This window comes from Tympanuchus pallidicinctus, unplaced genomic scaffold (genome assembly GCF_026119805.1).
Source record: "Tympanuchus pallidicinctus isolate F22 unplaced genomic scaffold, pur_lepc_1.0 scaffold7, whole genome shotgun sequence".
Classification (NCBI taxonomy): Eukaryota; Metazoa; Chordata; class Aves; order Galliformes; family Phasianidae; genus Tympanuchus; species Tympanuchus pallidicinctus.
Window position 1 is genome coordinate 1,168,653 of NW_026294791.1, and position 17,731 is coordinate 1,186,383.

The window sequence follows — 17,731 nt, forward strand, 5'->3', positions numbered from 1 at the left end:
TCTGCGGGCAGGAGTTCAGCATAGCAGTGTGAGAAGGGATCTGTAGATCCTGCTGAGCAGGCTGCTTGGTCTTGGCTCTGAGCCACAGCACTGAGTTAGAGGTGAGGAAATAGATTCCTGCTGTCTTGCATGGAGAGCAAGTAGAAGCATTGCTTCTATTCTCTGAAAAAGCAGAGGCTGAAGGTCCGGCTCCGTGATGAGGGTGTGTGACACAGGCTGCAGCCTGCTGGGGGGTGGCAGCAGTGCAGGGCTGGATGGAACAGCCATTGCTGCCTGCGTGCAGCCGTTTTGTTTAGTGATGGATGGCAGTGCACGTTTGCTGGTTTGGGATGAAGATGCCAAGTGGAGGCAGCTGATCTGCAGATTGCTTCTGGGCCGCTGCTGAAAGCCATTTTTCCTATGGAAATGCATCTTCCCTCTGCTGTGCTGTGTGAGTGTGGCTGTGAGCAGCTGAGCCCAGAGCTCCTGGCCAGCAGGGAGGCGGCAGTGAGCAGTGAGCAAGGTACCAAAGAGGAAACGCCATTCTGAAATACAGCTCAGAGCTGACCCTCTGGTAATTCTGTGACATGGGCTGCACTGCAGGAGCTGCTGTGAAGCTTCCTTGTATCTGATTTGCAAGTCTGCACATCAACAAATCCTGTTCTGGCACCCCTATGGAAATTGTGGGTGGGAGCCGGAGAAGCATATGCCTTGTGTTGGTGCTGCAGTGGGGCAGACTTGGGGGGCTGTCCTGACAGAGATGTGTGTGTGCTGCTCCTGGACAAGAGGCCTGGCTGTGAGCATCTGTTGCTACCTCTGGAAATCACTTTTTCAATGCACAACGCCTGCCATGAGCATGGTGAGCCCGTGTCATATGGTTGGACAGCAAAGGTAAGTATTCCCATCCACAGAGGACTGCTGAGGTCATTGATGGGAAGAATGGCCCATAGTGAGAGCAATCCCTTGCCATGTCTGCAAAGGGGCTTGGCTGCATCCTGCTGCAGGTGAGCATAGTGCTGGGTGCCAGAGCAGTGCTGAGAGGCAGCAGCAAGCAGCAGCACACACTGAGCACAGGCAGACAGGCGAACACTGCCAGGAGCACTTCAGAATCGGTCTCAGTGCTGTAGAGGAGCCCTGAAGCAGCACAAGGTTCTGGAGGGCAGCATGCTGGTGCTCGTGCAGCTTGTCCTGTTGCTAGTACCTGTGGTGTTACTTCTTGGGCTCTCCCAAGCACTTTGCTTTGGGAAGCTCCGTGAGCAGGAATTTTGTTCAGCGTTTCCTTACTCCTCAGTTTCTTATCATCAAGCTACTTTCCAGGGCAGCACTGTGATGCAGTGCTTGTTCTCTGGCACAATGCAGGTGCTGGGCACATGCACTGCCTTTTTGTGGATGCCCTGCTGCAGAGCTACTGCTGCAGCACACAGGCAGAGAACGCCATAACGTAGTGGTGTTAATAAGCCTTTGTGTTTTGGCACCAAGCTAGAAGGCAGTGTGTTCAGGTGTTATAAAATCACAGTGGTATTGTGCCGAATGTTTGGATTTGGATCACAGGAGTTTGTGGAACCCCTGTAGAAAACAGCAAGTAGAGCTCTCCCTAATGCTTCGGTTTACTTTTTTATTTCAAGTGAAATGCAGTGGGAAAGGATGTGGTCTCGAAGCAGCAGCCTCGAGATGCAGGTATGTTTGTGTTGCAGTTTAGAAGGGTGATGCTTGCAGCTAAGGGTCACCTCATGGCTCTTTTAGTACAGGTGCACTGAGTGTCATGCAAGGCTTTTGTCCTGAGTCTATGCCACTGCTTAACAGCTTGTTCAGCCAGCCAGCTGTGGGTGGGAGCAGCCACCTGAATCCTCATGGGAGGAAGCAAAGCATTCTGCTCCAGATGAGCTCAAATCTGGACGACCTTCTCCAGCCACAAACCTCCAGCTTTGTCATTAAAGGTGCTTTATTCTGTGCCTGCCTGCAGCTTCGCACTTGAGCTTGACCAGAGAAAACAACAACAACCAAATTTCAGGTTTCCAACATTCTATTTATAAATAATATACGCACGTAGTAAACAAAGTCATTAAATGTGTAACACATACTTCAAGCCTGTAATTAGAATACTTCAATAAATCATTAAAATTCTCAGCAGCCCATCTGACTTACTGTGTGCACATGGTGCCTGCTTCTTTATTTCTGGTGAGGATCCCTTCTGTGCTGAGCCCTGAAGGCAGGTTTGCTCTGACTGGTTTTGCAGCAGGGCTGAAAAGTTCAGTCAAGTTAGGGGATCCTTCAGTGCCCTCGTGGGGCTGTAGCACCATTTTCAGTGGGCTGAAAGGTGTGTCTGTATGAAGGCAGTAGTGAGGAATGCTGTCTGCTGGGTACTGAACAAGTCGGCTTGGCAAAAGATTCTCAGATGTCGCATTTCTGACCTGCTGTGTGCAGCTGGAGCGCAGTGCAACCATGACCTGGTCAGCTGCTGAGGTCTGATCATACTGAAATACATCCTTGCTGTTCCTGGACGAGCAATATTTTGGATGATTTTTAGCTTGTCTGGTGGAGTTCAAACCAGCCTTGTGTTCAGGCAGGGGGGCAGGAACCTGAGGCAGCTCTAAGCTCTGTGCAGGCAGCCTGAGCAATTAATCTCGAGGAGCCTGCCGACAGCCCCAGCAATTTGGACTTTTGTCTTTAATTCTACCTTGAGCGTGCTCTGGGTGAAGAGCTGCTGCGCTGTAAAGTAAGGCATGACTTAGAACCTGGAAAGGTTTGTGAGTTGGGTTGTGTTACCTGAAGGTGTGACGTACAAGTTGCTGTCCTAACTGCAACGAAACACATTGCAGGACTTGGCTAAAGTGCAAACATCCGGGCCAGGCTGATGTGCCACCCTGACAGCCTACCTTGTGAAAGAGCTGCAGTTCAGTCTCACCATATCCAAATTCAGTTTCCCTCCATAGGAAAATTCTGGTGGCAAAAAAGTTGTTGGGAAGACAGAGATGGGATTATACTCAAGTTCAGGGTCTTCTTCAGTAGTGTCTGTGACAAGAGGTGAGATGGCTGAGGGCAGGTAGGCTGTAGCTCTGTCAGTAAGTGGAGTAGCAATGTACTCAGAAACGGGTTGTGTTTGCTCTGTCACTTCCAGCACCATCTTCTTGTACAAGTCGGGAAGCTGATGCTCGTAACCGTCTCCATCTGTGGTGCTGGGTAGAGGCCTGTACTCCGACTCCTGCTTCTCAAAGCTGCTTTTCAGTTGCCAGTCACAATTGCTGCTGCTGCTGAAGATGAGCCTGTCCTGGAAAACCTGGCAGTCTGTCTGCACAAAGCTTTCCTCTACTTCTGTTGTTTCAGGCTCTTCAAAACTGCTGGTGTTGTATAAGAGCAGACTGGAAGGCACGCTCAGCTCGCCCTGCTGGGGGGGCACACGTACAGCAGCGCTCATTAATCCTGCACTCAGTGCCTTGTGCTCTCCCACCCAGCCCCGAAATGCAGGCATCTCCACCACTGCTAAGCAGCAAATGGCCCTGCACAGTTCTGCAGTCTGTGTGTGATGCACACTACGTGTAACACAATACACAACGGAGCTGCTTCCGTGCCAGAAAGTGCAGGACTTGCTCTGTTAAGAGGCGACTGATTTGCGTAGCTCTGACTGCTTTTTCTGCTGAAGATGATGGGGTTAGAAGGGAAAAAAAAAAGGTCTGATTTACCTTCCTAGACTTGTCGTTCTTAGCCCATGTAGCGTTAGCTGGATCTGGAATGGCTTTGTTGTACCACTGAGGTACAGCGGCAGAAAAGAGCAAGAGTGATCTGCGGGTGGAACAAGTGAAGTTAAAAGCACAAATGCCAATACCTGCGAGTTCTGCTGAGCTGGAACGTGCTGTTTGTGAGTGCAATTACTGAAGATTCTGCGTAATGAGTCTGCGTTACTACAGAACAGCAGAAACTCAGGCTGGGTGGGACTGGCAGAGCCTGCCCAAGTTTCTGAGGACGCAGCAATTTTGGCTGATTGGAGACTGCGCAGCATGGAGTTTCCACTTTTTCAAATGCTTCGGGCCAGGACTCCACTTATGAGCACATATTGTTGCCCACTGGTCTGTAGTCTCCAGCGTGTTTGGTTTTGGCTGTTCCAGATGCTAATATTTCCAGGTGCAAAGCCAGCAGTGAGGTAACACTGAGCAAGTACTGACTTAGCAAAAACCAGTGCAGCACAGCATCGTCCTGCAGCCAGCCCTCATTAGGTGTGCATGACTAACAGCAGAGCGTGCTCAGCACAGCCATGAACTCAGCCCTGGAAAATCGGGTTGGGGACGTGTTTATGTTGCTTTAAAGAAAAAGGTCTTTGTGTCACAGGCTCTGACTTCCCTCTCAGGAAGTGACCGAGGTTTGTACCAGCTCGGGTTCAGTGGAAGCTGGCCTTAAGATCCCTGTTACAAACTCATGATGTGAACTATAGCTATCTATAGCTATCTCACACAGTGTGGTGTTGTTACCACTCTCATTATCCAAAACCTTTGTTCAAAACAATCCTCCCTGTTCCCCAAGATGTCCCCAGAGCTCGTTAATATGCCCTCTAGCAAAACTCCCCCGTGTTACTGGAATGCAATGCATCGATCCACTCACAGTTTTCTTGCAGGACGCAGGGAGCAAATGCAGGCTGAGAGTATGAAGAAGCTGCAGGTGAGCACAATAATCCAGTCCACCGCACCTGGAACAAGGAACGGACATTTTAACCTTGTTTTAATGAGGAAAAGTTTACTCTAGTTCAATCTGGACAGCACTCATAGCTTGGGTTGTAAAGAATACCAGAAGTGTTTAGGTTTTAAATCAGGGAACTGAATGAAGCGCTGACATTTGAGTGCAACAATACTTTATAACGTTAGAATGTCTGCAACTGTTGAGGTAGGCAGTGCGTAATCCAAAATACGTGATTGCTGACCTAAAACTGAACCTCCCACTGACACAGGGCACAAATTTGTTTTTGCAGCCCCTGGGCAGCGCAGAAGCAGGGACCACACACAGGACTCTGTTGGTCCCTCTCCCCCAGCAGGCTCCTTACTTTCCAAGCAGACCAGCTCGCTGTTTCCCCAGGGGCTTTCTCCAGCATCTGTCAGTGCTGTCATCCACAGGACGTAACACTCCCCACGCTGTAGGTCTGTGATGTAAAACGAATGCTGGGATGTCGTATTACAAATGGCTGAAAGAGAAAAAGAGAAAAGCAAATAAAAATCCTAGCGTGTGTTCTTACTGCATTTAGCTCTAAGAATTGTGTTTCCAGAAGCCTGAACATGCAGAAGTTCTCTATTGCTGTAAGTAACCTCCTGGTCTATGTCACTGAGTCCTTGGAAGGGCTATAGGAGGGGCTATAGGAGAGCTCAGGCCATTGGGGCTGTTCTGAGACCTGTCCCACTGCACACAGTAGAACAGATGCTGCACAGCACTGGCTGCCCTGTCCTTGGACTATTGTAGTTTGGTAAACCAGTGTCTAAATCTAAAATGAGGTTTGCACGGTGGAACTACAAAACATCCATTAAAAACTGCCGTGCAGCTCCTGAATAAGAGAAGAAAAAACGTTTCTTGTCCTGGAGGGAAGCATGGCAGTGGAGAAAAAGGCCGTGCACGGGGAGGGCATCCAAGTGCAGGAAGGCAGTGCCTGTTACCTGCTGTGTCTCACCGTGCTGATGTTTGTTGAATACAGCTCTTAGCAAGTCTGTTATTCGCACCCTGCTGATAATTACAGCGCTCTGACTTATGAAAATAACAAAAAGAAAAAAAAAAAAAAGTGAGGGAGAATTTTTTTTCATTCAGAATAACTGAGAATTGTCTACCTTAATGTATGAGTATGAAAATGCAGCCCTGTTCGTGAGCAGCCGTAGCAGAGAACTGGATCTTGCTGCCAGGTGAGCTGCCTGGGGCTCCTTCCTGCAGCCTCTTTCTTCACCACCCCTTTCCCCTCAATAAACAGCACTTGCACATCACGTTGTTTTTACCAGGTTCCTACCATAGACGTAAGGATCCACGTTACTGTTCTTTTTTTGCAGGTATATATTGTACTGTGTGATGCAGCCCATCTGCTGGTGGGAAGGGATTTCTTCCCACCAAACCAAGAGGCCGTTTGTCTGTGGCTTTGTGGACACTTGTGGCCCAGCTGATGGTGCTACAAAACATAACATAACGTGCAACTTTTAATGCTGAGCAGTTTAAGCTGGATTTAAAAGATGTGAAAGAGAATTACTGCGTTACCTTTTTCTCTCGAGTATCCCCTCACTGATTTGGCTTGCCCAGCTCTGTCCTGATACAGCGCAAACACACTAATGTGATAGCACACGTTATCTTCTATGTGCTCTACATGAAGAAAAAGAAATAATTATCCCATTAAAATATTCACAGTTAGGGCTAAAATATTCACCTGCTCAGATCTATCCCCAGGCCTTAACGTGGGTTATGGAAGAGCGACAGTAATTAATGTTTCCCTTTCTTAAAAAAGGTACAAAGTAATGGCATGAATGTGTTATTTTTTTTCCTGCTTGCTTGAGAGCAGGGATTTAAAACCCTGGGAGGCACAGCACCAAGACAACGTAGGAAGGACTAACTGGAATAGCAGCAGCACTCTAATTGTAACTTTGAAGCCATCTAGGATAAAGAATATTGCTGCTGTAGCTCTGTTTGGGTCAGTGACCAACAATGGGAGGCATTCAAGGCCAGGCTGGATGTGGCTCTGGGCAGCCTGGGCTGCTGGTTGGTGACCTGCACACAGCAGGGGTTGGAACTGATGAGCGCTGTGCTCCTTTGCAACCCAGGCCATGCTGTGATTCTATGAAAACTAGGAGATGGGAATGCTCTTGATCCTTGAGGTCCCTTCCAACCCCAGCCATTCTATGATTCTCTTCTTAAATCTCTGATCTTTGTCTTTACTGCGTTTCAGAAGGACTGATTTTATTTTATTTTTTTCTGAGGCATTCCTCTTACCAGGCAAATCTCATTTGAGGGACTGCCAAACCACTCGTTTTTTTCCTCCCATGTAAAAGGCTTTAAACGTGACAGTCTCTTATGCTGAATTAGTAACAATTAGAGTCTGACTTGTTCCTTAAAAGGCTTTCACAATTAAAATAGTACATCAACAATATCCTGCTTCTCTGTGCTGCTCACCTGGTATCACTATAGACAGGTTGGATGCAACAAGTCTTATCCAGCTTGGATGGGGCTCCAGGCTGCTCTTCCTGTGGGTGTTTATCCATTCCACAACATACCCATTGATGGATGCAGTGGATTTAATGGGAGGTTTCCAGCTGACCAAGATGCTGTTATTTCCCATCGCCACAGCAGAGACGTTCCGAGGAGAGGGTAAATCTGTCATGGGAGAGAGAACAGCCAAACAGAAACCACACCGTCAGCACAGATTTGCCTCAGCCTTAAGGTGACGTGGTAAGTTTGATATCTGGTTTTTACCACGTTTCACCCCTTGCCATCATGCTCCCTTCAGTTCTGCCTCCCCTCATACAAAACAAATGAAAAGAAGCCATTACTCTTCTTTTTTGTCATAGTTAGATGTCTGCTGTGTCAAGTGCCTGGGTGGCTTGCACTGTCAGCAGGAGGGGTGAAGTTATGGCAGTGCTGATTGAGGGCAACTTGGCTCATCAGGAAACCACACTGCAGTCCTTGACCACGTTTGTGAGTGGATCTGAACTGCGGTCACTGCGGATCCCTGGAGATGTGTGCAGATCAACACGAAGGAGCACCAAGTGGCAGAATCTGAATGCCTCTGTGGCACGTAGCTGTGAGCAGTACAAAGCAGAGCTGAGGTGATTTCCAGTGGCTGAGAACAGTGGAAGGCTTTACCTTGGATGCTCAGGTTGGTCAGGATGGATGCAGGAGGTGAGCTTCCCCTCGAGTTATCAGCAGTGACTGTTATCTTGTAGTCCATCTTTGGAGCAGCTTTGGTGTAACTGGTTTGTGTGGTCACATTTGTTTCTGTTGCTTTGGGCTCCCCATGGCTTAGTGCTTCAAAGGTCACTGTGTAATGCAGGATTTTTCCTCTTGCCTCCGACTTCTGCAGAGCCTGCAAAGAAGATGTGCTTGCTACGTTTTTAGCCAAGGGAAAAGCCTGGAATTGTATGAATTACATGGATTGTCCTGCAGAAAATTCTGATGGTAGCAAACTGATGTTTTAAGGCTGCTCAGGGAAGGAGGCACTGGTTTGGCTTCCTGTGCTCAGACAGCCAGCTGTTCCAGTTTGCTGCCCCTCTGCAGGACAAACGTGTGTCACATAGCTGCAGTATCAGCATTCCACATGGGGGGGTTAAGTGCAGGAAAACAAAAGGCTTCTCTTCAGCCACTGACAGTGAGTGGTTCGTTCAGCTGATTTGGCCATCAGGAACCAAATCCTCCACCCGCTTAGAACCGGACCTTCTCTCAGAAGAGAGATTTCTGTTACACTTACAGGCCCTCCTGAGCAAGGAGGAGCTCACACACATCTGCCTGCGGATGGTTTTGGTTTTTTGCCCATTCATTGTGAGATTCCCAACGAGCAACAACTGCAGAGCCTTTTCCACGTGAGGCGATGAACGAGGCAAAGCCTCATTTCAGAACCTGCCGTGAAGGCGGTTGGGACACTTGTTATTTCCTGGCATGAATGAATCAACATGTTTTTTTTTCCTTTCCAGGAAAGATTAAGTCCAAAGTAAGGTTTCAGTGCCTCCTAGGAGTTGGTGATCATCATTAAAAAGTCAGAAAGATCACCAGATTTGCTACCAGCTCTGTGCTACCATCAGTCTGCCACTTTAATATACAGGCTCGTGGCAGATGGTGGCTTCAAAGCTCCTCCCTAGTTTGAATGCTCAAGCTACCCAACTTAAGAGAGGAGCTTTCACTTGAAGGTATTTTATTCCTCCCTTTCTGTTCCCATCATAGTAAAGAAATTCCTTACAGCGACAGCATCACTTGCTGGACAATAGCAAATAGCAGCTAATGTTCTTTGGTAACAAACAATCGGTTTTTACTTTCTCCTCTCTTAAAAGTGGAAAGAAACATGGCTTTCCAACAACTTGGTGCTTGCACAAAGATGTTTCCCATTTCGTAGTGTTCAGCTGCTAAATGGAGTTTCCCACTACCAGCTGCAGCTCTCAGAAAGAAGGACCCTTGCAGTCTCTCCCTCATTAAATCTATTACCTTCTTCTATGTAGCGTCAGATGTCTTCATATTTGATTGCTGGGTTTGTTTGTTTTAAAGCAAAATTGTAACTGAAGTGAATTAATTCCCTAATGGTAGTGGCAAGAGCATACATTTTAGCTGAGATTCCTTCTAGAGGTTGCATATCTATTTCTTATTTCTGATTTTTCCTGTGTCATTCCAGTCTAGTGAAGCTCTTCAGCTCCTTGCTGCCTAAAAACAAACTTACTTTCACTGCAGCAGGGTCTGTGCTGACAGGACAAGGGGAAATGGCTCCAAACTTAAAGAGGGGAGATTTAGGTTGGATATGGGGAAATGGTTTGAAGTTGAAGGAGGGAAGATGTAGGTTGGATGTCAGGGGAAGTTCTTTGCTGTGAGAGCGGTGAGGTGCTGGAACAGCTGCCCAGAGAGGCTGTGATGCCCCGTCCATCCCTGGAGGTGTTCAAGGCCAGGTTGGATGGGGCCCTGGGCAGCCTGGGCTGCTGTGAAATGGGGAGGTTGGTGGCCCTGCATGGTGGGGGGGGCTGGAACTTGATGATCCTTGGGGTTCTTTCCAACCCAATCCATTCTATGGTTTTTTGATAAGGAAAAAGTCGCTTTCTTATAGGGCCTCATTCACCAGCTTTCTGAAAGCTCTGCCCTTTCTGTATGGAAACACTTGCTCTGAGCTTGTCCAGTTTCAGATCTACAGCTGTATCATTGGCCAACTATTCTGCGTGTGCCCATCTCCTGCTTCACACCTGTACAGAGACATGTTTTCTGTCTGCTTCTGCAGTATAACAAGGGATTCAGCTGACCATGGGCAAAGCACCAATGTGGACAGAGCAGCTGAAATTACCCAGGCTATATCCAGCCTTTTTAAAGCTGTACAGAATTTGGTTACCTTAAGGGAGAGCCAGTTAGAATGACTCAGCTCCTCTATCTCCCCCGTTCTTCATCACCCTGCTCTTCATCTCAGAGCAGAAGCTCCTCTAAAAGGAGTTCATAGTCCAAGGCACGCATGTGAAGCTGCCTACTGATCACCTGGGGCACAGCATCCCCCTTTCCTCCAATGATTTGTGTTCTGACTGTATACAATAAGATAGAAAATGAGGAAGGTCTTGGGTAGTAGAGTTATTCTGAGTAATTACATATCTCTGGACAAAGCACTGCCGTGCCCTGGTTCAAGTCCTTTCCTGCAAACACATTACATATGGTTCCCCCTCCAAAGCTGCTCTTTATTTCTGCATAGGCTAAGTTTCCCTTAACTTACCTTCCAAAAAAGAGAAATGTTCTGCATCTGAGAGTCTATATCCTGCTTTTTGTACCAGACATCTAAGAGCCCAGTAGGCACTGGTTGGGAAAGAAAAGAAACAGAATTAATGATGGTGTTTCGAAGCAAACAAGACATCAAATAGTCCACACAATGCCGACCTGTGCGACCTGCTGTAGGGAACCTGCTTTGGCAGGGGGTTGGACTCGATGAGCTCTGGAGGTCCCTTCCAACCCCTGCAATTCTGTGATGCTGTGATTTGGAACCTCAGAAATCATGCAAGTGCTGTAGTCCTAAAAGCATCGTTTTGTATTTTGAGCTTATATTTGCTATTACAGCTGGAGTTCAGCTGCAGTGCTGACTGCCCAATGGCCGTAGTCACAAAGAAGAAACCATCTCTGTAAGAGGGGTTCTGGTCTGCCTGAGCCTTTATCTTGCACTCTGACTTCCAAGAAAGCCTATAAATCAAAGGGACAGTATTAGCTCTCATCTTTGCACAAAAGTTGAGGTGAATGAAGGTGCAAGGAAGATGCTTCCTGAAATCCCTCGATGTTTAAAATGATACTCACTGAACCCTACTGTTTTTGACTGCAAAAGCTAATAAACAACGTGCTCCAACAATTCGGAGTTGGATAAAGAGATGCGAAGAAAGGCAGTGTGACAAAGCTTGGCTTCTCAATCAACTCATCAAAATCAAGTAAGTGTTTCTAATAACCTAACAGCAGGCAACTGATGCACAGCCCTATTTAGACCGGGGCCGAGGCTGCCTGCTATTTCTTAAATGCAAAGACAGAAAAAATCCTCAGTGCCAGCAATGTTAAGAACTATTTGCCCTGCTTATAATAGTGAGTGGAAATAGAAAAAAAGAAAGAAAACAACAGAAAACAAACCTTGATCTCTCAGGTCGTTTCCAGCCTCGATTCTATGATTCTATGAAACCATGGGATGCACAGCAGAAATGCAAGCAGAATGCAGTCACTGTGAGCAGGGGGCAAGTTCAAAGCAGGAGGGAAGAAAACAAACAGGTTGTATCCGTTGAACGGCAGCCCAGATTTTAGGGCTCTTTTCACACATGAACCACAGAAATCAGGTGGAAAAGAAAGGCTCACGTCACTGAAGTGTTTGCAGAAAGCAAGTTTTGTGGCCTGGAAAACATGGGGAAAAAAAACAGCTTCTAAGTATAAAAGGTGCAGTCTTGAATTCGCTGCAGGCCAAAGGAGTGTGAAAACTTCAGCTATTTTGAAGAAGAGAAAGAATTATGTACGTTTGGCTCATCGTCTGCAGCCTCACCTCCCTCACCAGAAACATTCCCTGAGCAGTTGAGGAGAATCTTACTCTGCAGCACTGGCTGGGGAAAGAGGGGTGATGACCACAGACACCATAGCAACGCTGAGTGCATTGAAAAGGTTAAGAAAACTGTTGAGAGGAAGGTGGGGGAGGGAAGAAGTTCGCACCTTTTGCATCAATCAATGCTTCTTACAGAAACTGTTGCTGGCAGAAGTGGTAAACAGCATGAGTAATAGATGGAGGAGCCTGGAGAGCTTATGGTAATTCACAAGAAAAGAGCAATGAAAGCCAACCACGAGATGAAAGGAGGGGATGCCAAAGAAGGCAACGCATCTGCGCTGAGATTCTTCTTGAGAAGCTTTCTTCTTCCATAAGAACATGCAGGAGTTGGGTGTGCAGATGAGGACCTGCATCTGACCGAAGGCTTCTGGTGTTAGAATTGGTGTAAAAGAGGAGAATTGAGCTCGTGTCTGTGCTGTGTCCCCTGGACTCTGCTGTGCAGTCCCACCAAGCAGAAATGCTGTGCTCTCATGTTCTCATTCGTGATGGGGTAGCGCTGTGAAATGCCAAGTCCTCGCCCATTAAGGCTGCAGAGATCTCCAGTGACTGCACTGTTTAGAGGAGAGAGCTAGCTGGCAATTCTCTAAACAAAATATTTTCTTTACTCACAAAAAGATGAATCAGCAGATTTAAACCATTTTGTCACAACCTGTAACTGAACTGAACCAGAAGAAGCAGTTTTCTGGGCCCAGCTCCTCAGCAAAGTGTCCAGCAGGCTCAAGAACCCAGCGTGTGTCCCAAACGTGATGTTCCTCAGTGACTGAGTGTCCCCTGCCAGCCGTGCTGCCTTTTGTGTGGGACTGCTGCAGTAATTCTGCAAATGCTTTGATAGAAACCAATACGAAACGTTTTCCTTTTCCCAGTTAAGCAGCACAGATTTCTCTGGCTTTTCCAGATGTGCAGCAGTGTGACAGGCTGCAAACCCCCTGCGCAAGGCACAGAAAATTCCTCCAACCTTCAATCATGTGGAAAGAATACATCCTTCAGAACTTCTCAATGACCTCCTGAAATTCCTGCTTCATCAGAAACGTGAACTGATTGTTTTCCGTTCACGAAAAAGTCCTGTTCTGTTATAGAAGTTTATTTCCCTGCTGGCTTTGTTTCTGGATTTACAGATTCTCGCCAGGAGCAAAAAGCAAACAGCGTTCTGAGTTCCCCCAGAGGGTGGTGAGGCAGTGGCACAGGCTGCCCAAGGAGGCTATGGATGCCCCATCCCTGCAAGCATTCAAGGCCAGGCTGGATGTGGCTCTGGGCAGCCTGGGCTGCTGGTTGGTGACCTGCACACAGCAGGGGTTGGAACTGATGAGCGTTGTGCTCCTTTGCAACCCAGGCCATTCTAGGATTCATTAGCTACATAGGCTTGGTATAACAAATCATATTACCTGCTTCTGGAGTCTGGGATTGGAATGCACTCCAGTTACTCCACAGTCCCCTCTCAGGATGAATTTTACAGCTCACTTGAAATTCATACTCTGTATGAGGCTCCAGACCGTGAAGGCTGCATTTTTCACTCTCTAAATTTTCAACCTTCAGTGAAGATAAAGGACATGTAACATTAAGCTCACAGGGAAACAGGAGTTTATATTAACTCCTATATATTATTATAGGAGTTAATAAGGAGTTCTATGTTCATGCATTTTACTCAACTTCAAGCAGTTCCTTCATTTTAGCACTTAAAATACAAGCTAAGGATTCCAACCAGCATTAAAGAAGACACAAGCATTTGGAAAATGTGCACCCAAAGCCTTGAGCTACAATGAGCAGAAATGGCCATGTTTTAGTAGTGGTGTGCCAAAATAAGCTCTGATTTGTTGTGCTTTATACTTGACATATGGCAGGTTGTTTTGTGTTTCTTTTTTTCATGCTAAGTGTTGCACCTTCATTATCAGTTATCTTATCAGGTGTCTTATCTGATTCCTGCAGTATCAGACCAGCAATAGAGGCTTAGAGGAGCGGGCAACAGTTTTTCTTAATTAAGATGCTACAGAGCAGACCTGAGAGAGAAATAACAATAATAAAGGAGCATCCAAGGATCATAGTTTAATTTATTCTTCAGAAGAGGATTACCGTGTTCCAGGTGGAACTGCTAACTGGACGGTATCTCACTCTGCAGTGCTGCCCTCGGACTTCACTGTGCCAGAACAAGGTGCAATTTGTTGCAGAGTTTTCAAATTCCACTAAAAAGTTTGGAGGATGTGGTTTCACTGGCAGCAAAAACAGAAACAAAACAAAGAAGCAGCACTCAGATGTGCATCACAGCAAGTAAAGGAGGGCAAGGTAAATAGAACGGGTGATTGAGATGGATGGATGGATGGATGGATGGATGGATGGATGGATGGATGGATGGATACTTCCTCTGACAGATTTGAACAGCAAAGACAGAGTGCTCAGTTTGCACTTTCTCTAAACAGCCAGTGCTGACTGAAAGAAGGTAAGCAAGGCACTTACCTACGTCTATTAGCATGAACTTAAGTGGCTGAGAAAAAGCACTTCCTAGCTTGTTGGAGGCGACAACCACAAGTCTGTAAGTAGATTCAAAATTCAACTTTGTACTCAGGACCAGCCAGCCAAACTTGTTACTCAGACTTTCTTCTAAAAAGCACGAGGTGTCAGTCCCATCTGATAGCCTAGAACAGAAGGAAAGCCCTTGGTTAATACCCTTTTGTACACTGTGACAGATAAATCTGTCTGTTCCTTGCTCAAGGCTTGCTGCAGAGGCCTGCAGTCTATTTCAGGGAAAGCTCAGCAAAGCCAGAGAGAGCTACAGCACTGTTGGTTCCTTAAGAGGAAGCAAAAATAACACAGTTTGGAAAAGTTCTCTCTCCATCTCCTTCGTTGAACCGTGAGACACAGTGAGAGGCTCAGGACTGAGGTTTCCTGGTGCTGGCATTGCTAATCACAACATCTCTACGTAGAGAAGATCCACGAAGGGAAAACAGCAGCCAATTTAAGGCTACTTCTACTATTAAACTTCCTTGTACAATGAAGGAGCCATGAATTGGTGTATTCTCTTAGTGTGCTTAATCCAGAAGTAACTAAACTACTGCTGTGCAGCACACACAGCTGTAACCAGAAAAGGTCTTTGGTGATCACGGCAGCCTTGTATTCAGAAAGCAGCTCTTGTGTGAGTTGATAAAGGGTAAACCTGTAACAAACAACCTAAAACTAACATAAAGACCCCCCTAAGATGCAATTACAGGCTTTAAAGAACCCACTTCCAGTGTTACTTACTGTATCACGTACGTAGTGTTCATGTGTGTAAACCTTCCTTTGTCCCAGGTGCAGGTAAGGTTGCCATCCGTCCCATCCTGGATACATGACACATTTCTTGGCTGATCTGGAGGATCTTAAGCAGGTATTCTGATCAGTCTCTTCGTTTAAAACGTTGAGAGCAGCAAGCTGCTGACATGCAAGTGTTGCCATTACATATAAAGCAGCAGGGGAGGTTTGTCAGAGGTGAGAGACAGCGGGTGCAGCGAGACAGACATCACACAGAGCCCTCCAGGTGCCTGCATCCCCATGGGGGGCTGGGACTCAGGGTGAGAAAGGCTCTGTTGTGTTGCATGGCTCCAGCCAGCAGCATTTCAGATATCAAAGCAATACAACACAGCACCTTCTCTAGGAGAGGCCACCCCTCTGAGCTCCGAACCTCTGCTTCAGAGGCACCCCAGAACACCCGAAAGAACAAGGAACAGTGAAACTCTCCTTACTTCCAGACTCTATATCAATTCCACAAATGAGTTTTTTCTTGTATTCACAATCTCTTTTGCAGGTAAACATGTGTTTGCCATACGTATTGACTGGAAATGTGTTGCTTACTGAAGTGCCATAATTGCTAGTCAGTTCAGAACTGTTAAAGAAAAGAGCAATCTTGCACTGCTCGCTGTATTTCAGTTGCTTTAGCTGGCATGAGAGGGTAATGTTGGTTCCAGGCTGGACGTGAGCAGCAGTGTTAGCAGTCATGTTTCCTTTTTCACATATTTCTGCAACACCGTGGGGAAGTTTGCTGGCAGACACATTTCCTTTACTGCATGCTTCTGCAACAGAACGGGAAAACAAACCTTTCAAATGGATATATTGCTTATCTCATAAAACATGCTACCTCTGGGAAGACAGTCGTGCCAAGTTTATCACGTAAGGATAAGGATTCTTGTCTCTGAGTTGTAACTCACAGTGTATTACTGTCCAGTCTTCACTGGTTGGATTAAATGGAGATCAGAAACCAAAGCCTAACTCCCAGTGATCACACCAAAAAGCCCCCAGGGCAAAATCTACTCATCTAAACTGCTTTTTTCACTGCTGTTTAATGAATGTTGCCATGAAGAATGGGAAGACACTCAATGGTAGCAGTGCACCAATGGGCTCTTAAGGAAAGTAAACCTAACTGAGCATCAGATTTTGCTCTCTCTAATAAGAAAGATGTTTGCTGGTGTGTCTGAATGAAAACACTGATTACCCAGTGCTTCTTTTAAGTGCTAATTGCTATATACATAAAAATGAAATCTTACCTGCTGTGATGGACATCAACAAACAAATTGTGGCAGGTACAATCCATGCAAATTGCATTTTTCTCCCTAGACAGAAACGATCACCATTTACCAGTTCCTAAAAAGTGGGAAAGAAATCATTTCAGAACTTCAGAAAATTCAAAATCCTTCCTTCATCAGTCCTTTCTGATTGATTAATTAACTCTCCTTGCTAACACTGCTGAGCTGTGGCACCAGATGCAATCCTAAGCAGCAGCTGGATGTTACACTGGCTCTCCCTGCAGACTGGCACACAGCTCAGAGTCACAGACACTTGGACATGGTGCTTCAAGGAGAGGCATACTTCCTCCTTTCCCTCTCAAAGATGCTCTGCAAGCCCAGAACCAAAAACCTTGCTGCAAAAGAGAACCAGAACAGACCCTCAGTACACCCCCATGCAAAGGACAAAGGTTTTTCTCATTCATTTCTGCTTTTGCACCTCCTGCACTGCACACTTGCAATTTTAAAGTAAACTTCTTCAACTCCTTGTGACAGCTAAAATTTAGCAGAAGCTGAAGCAGAAAGGACACGCCGCACCAAGGACGTTTGAACAATCAGTATATAGAAGCTGCAATTCTCAAGCCTCTTCATTTTCTTCTCAAGGGAGAAGAACACATGCTATTTCTCCCCAAGATGCCTTTTTTACTTGCTGCATTCCAGCAGCTGTCACAGCCCTGAAGTCCTGCACCTCTTTTGCAGCATGAGCTCCCCAATGTGCTCCTGCCAGCCAGGCAGCCTGCAGAGGTGCTGGTGTAGCCCAGGGCACACAGCTCAGGCTGCCTGCATGCCCAGCCTGCTGTCTGCCCACTGCTGCTGCCTACCCGGGGTTTCTGACGCTGCTGAAACCAACCAGCCACCTCACATGGGTGTCACCCCAGCCTGTTCACCACCCTTCGTCCCATCTGCCTTTTAGCTCTGTCAACTCTAAGCAAACAGAACAAACGCAGAACAAGATCTGTTTCTTTGGGGAACAGAGATGAAGAAAGAAATGAAGAAGAAGAAGGGAGGGGTAAGAGACAGGATGGAAACGTCTGGGGCTTCCTGGAGCCCAACACCGACACTTTCCTCACCTTTTGCAGGTGGATTTCTCTCCCCTCTGCAGTGGCAGACCGCTGTGGTACACATTCGGATGGGGCAGCCAACAGCTGTGAGAGCACCAAGGAGATGGAGTTAAGGACACACCAATGAACGGCGAGGAGAGAAGGAGCGGGTCTGCAGCGTAGGGAAACCCTGCTGAGAATCCGGAGCCAGATCCGATGTCCGCAGCGCAGATGGGAGGACGCAGCGCTCCCGCTGTTGAGGACGCGGGTTCTCTTCCACTGACCTGAGCCGGGACTTCCTACAGATTCATACAAACGTTTCATTTAAATCCTCGAGTTCTTCGGATGGAAACGTTTTGCTGCAGCACCTCGGCTTCACACCGACACGCTGACAGCAGCCAAGTCTGTAGGTGAGTCGTAAGGGCCGGGATGAGCAATCGCAGCCCCGC

The 17,731-nt window shown here is 46.9% G+C and overlaps 1 protein-coding gene across 2 annotated transcripts; it reads right to left on the reverse strand.

Annotated features, from left to right (window-relative positions):
* Positions 1–1,730: 1,730 nt before the first annotated feature.
* IL12RB2 (interleukin 12 receptor subunit beta 2) lies at positions 1,731–17,619 on the reverse strand. 2 transcript variants are annotated; one of them, XM_052666850.1, is made up of 16 exons: positions 17,313–17,619; positions 16,225–16,321; positions 15,427–15,753; positions 14,948–15,062; positions 14,165–14,343; positions 13,784–13,920; positions 13,099–13,243; positions 10,370–10,449; positions 7,789–8,008; positions 7,099–7,299; positions 6,193–6,294; positions 5,951–6,106; positions 5,009–5,146; positions 4,573–4,657; positions 3,660–3,759; positions 1,731–3,361 (listed from the first exon to the last, which is right to left on the reverse strand). In XM_052666850.1, exons 1-16 carry the CDS (start codon positions 17,604–17,606, stop codon positions 2,852–2,854), a joined length of 2,886 nt encoding a protein of 961 aa, XP_052522810.1. In that variant the 5' UTR covers positions 17,607–17,619; the 3' UTR covers positions 1,731–2,851. The 2 variants fall into 2 exon arrangements, with proteins under 2 accessions (XP_052522810.1, XP_052522809.1); XM_052666849.1 differs by having other exon boundaries at positions 1,731–3,364.
* Between the last annotated feature and the right edge of the window lie 112 nt (positions 17,620–17,731).

Bases quoted from the DNA above. Each gene is read 5' to 3' on its own strand.
- IL12RB2 (XM_052666849.1), bottom strand. From the start codon at position 17,606: ATGAAACGTTTGTATGAATCTGTAGGAAGTCCCGGCTCAGGTCAGTGG. The intron at 13,921-14,164 runs GTAAGTGCCTTG...TTTTGCTGCCAG, and splicing joins GTTCATGCTAATAGACGTAG to TGAAACCACATCCTCCAAAC. The intron at 8,009-10,369 runs GTAAGTTAAGGG...TCTTCTTTGCAG, and splicing joins ACATTTCTCTTTTTTGGAAG to GCTCTGCAGAAGTCGGAGGC.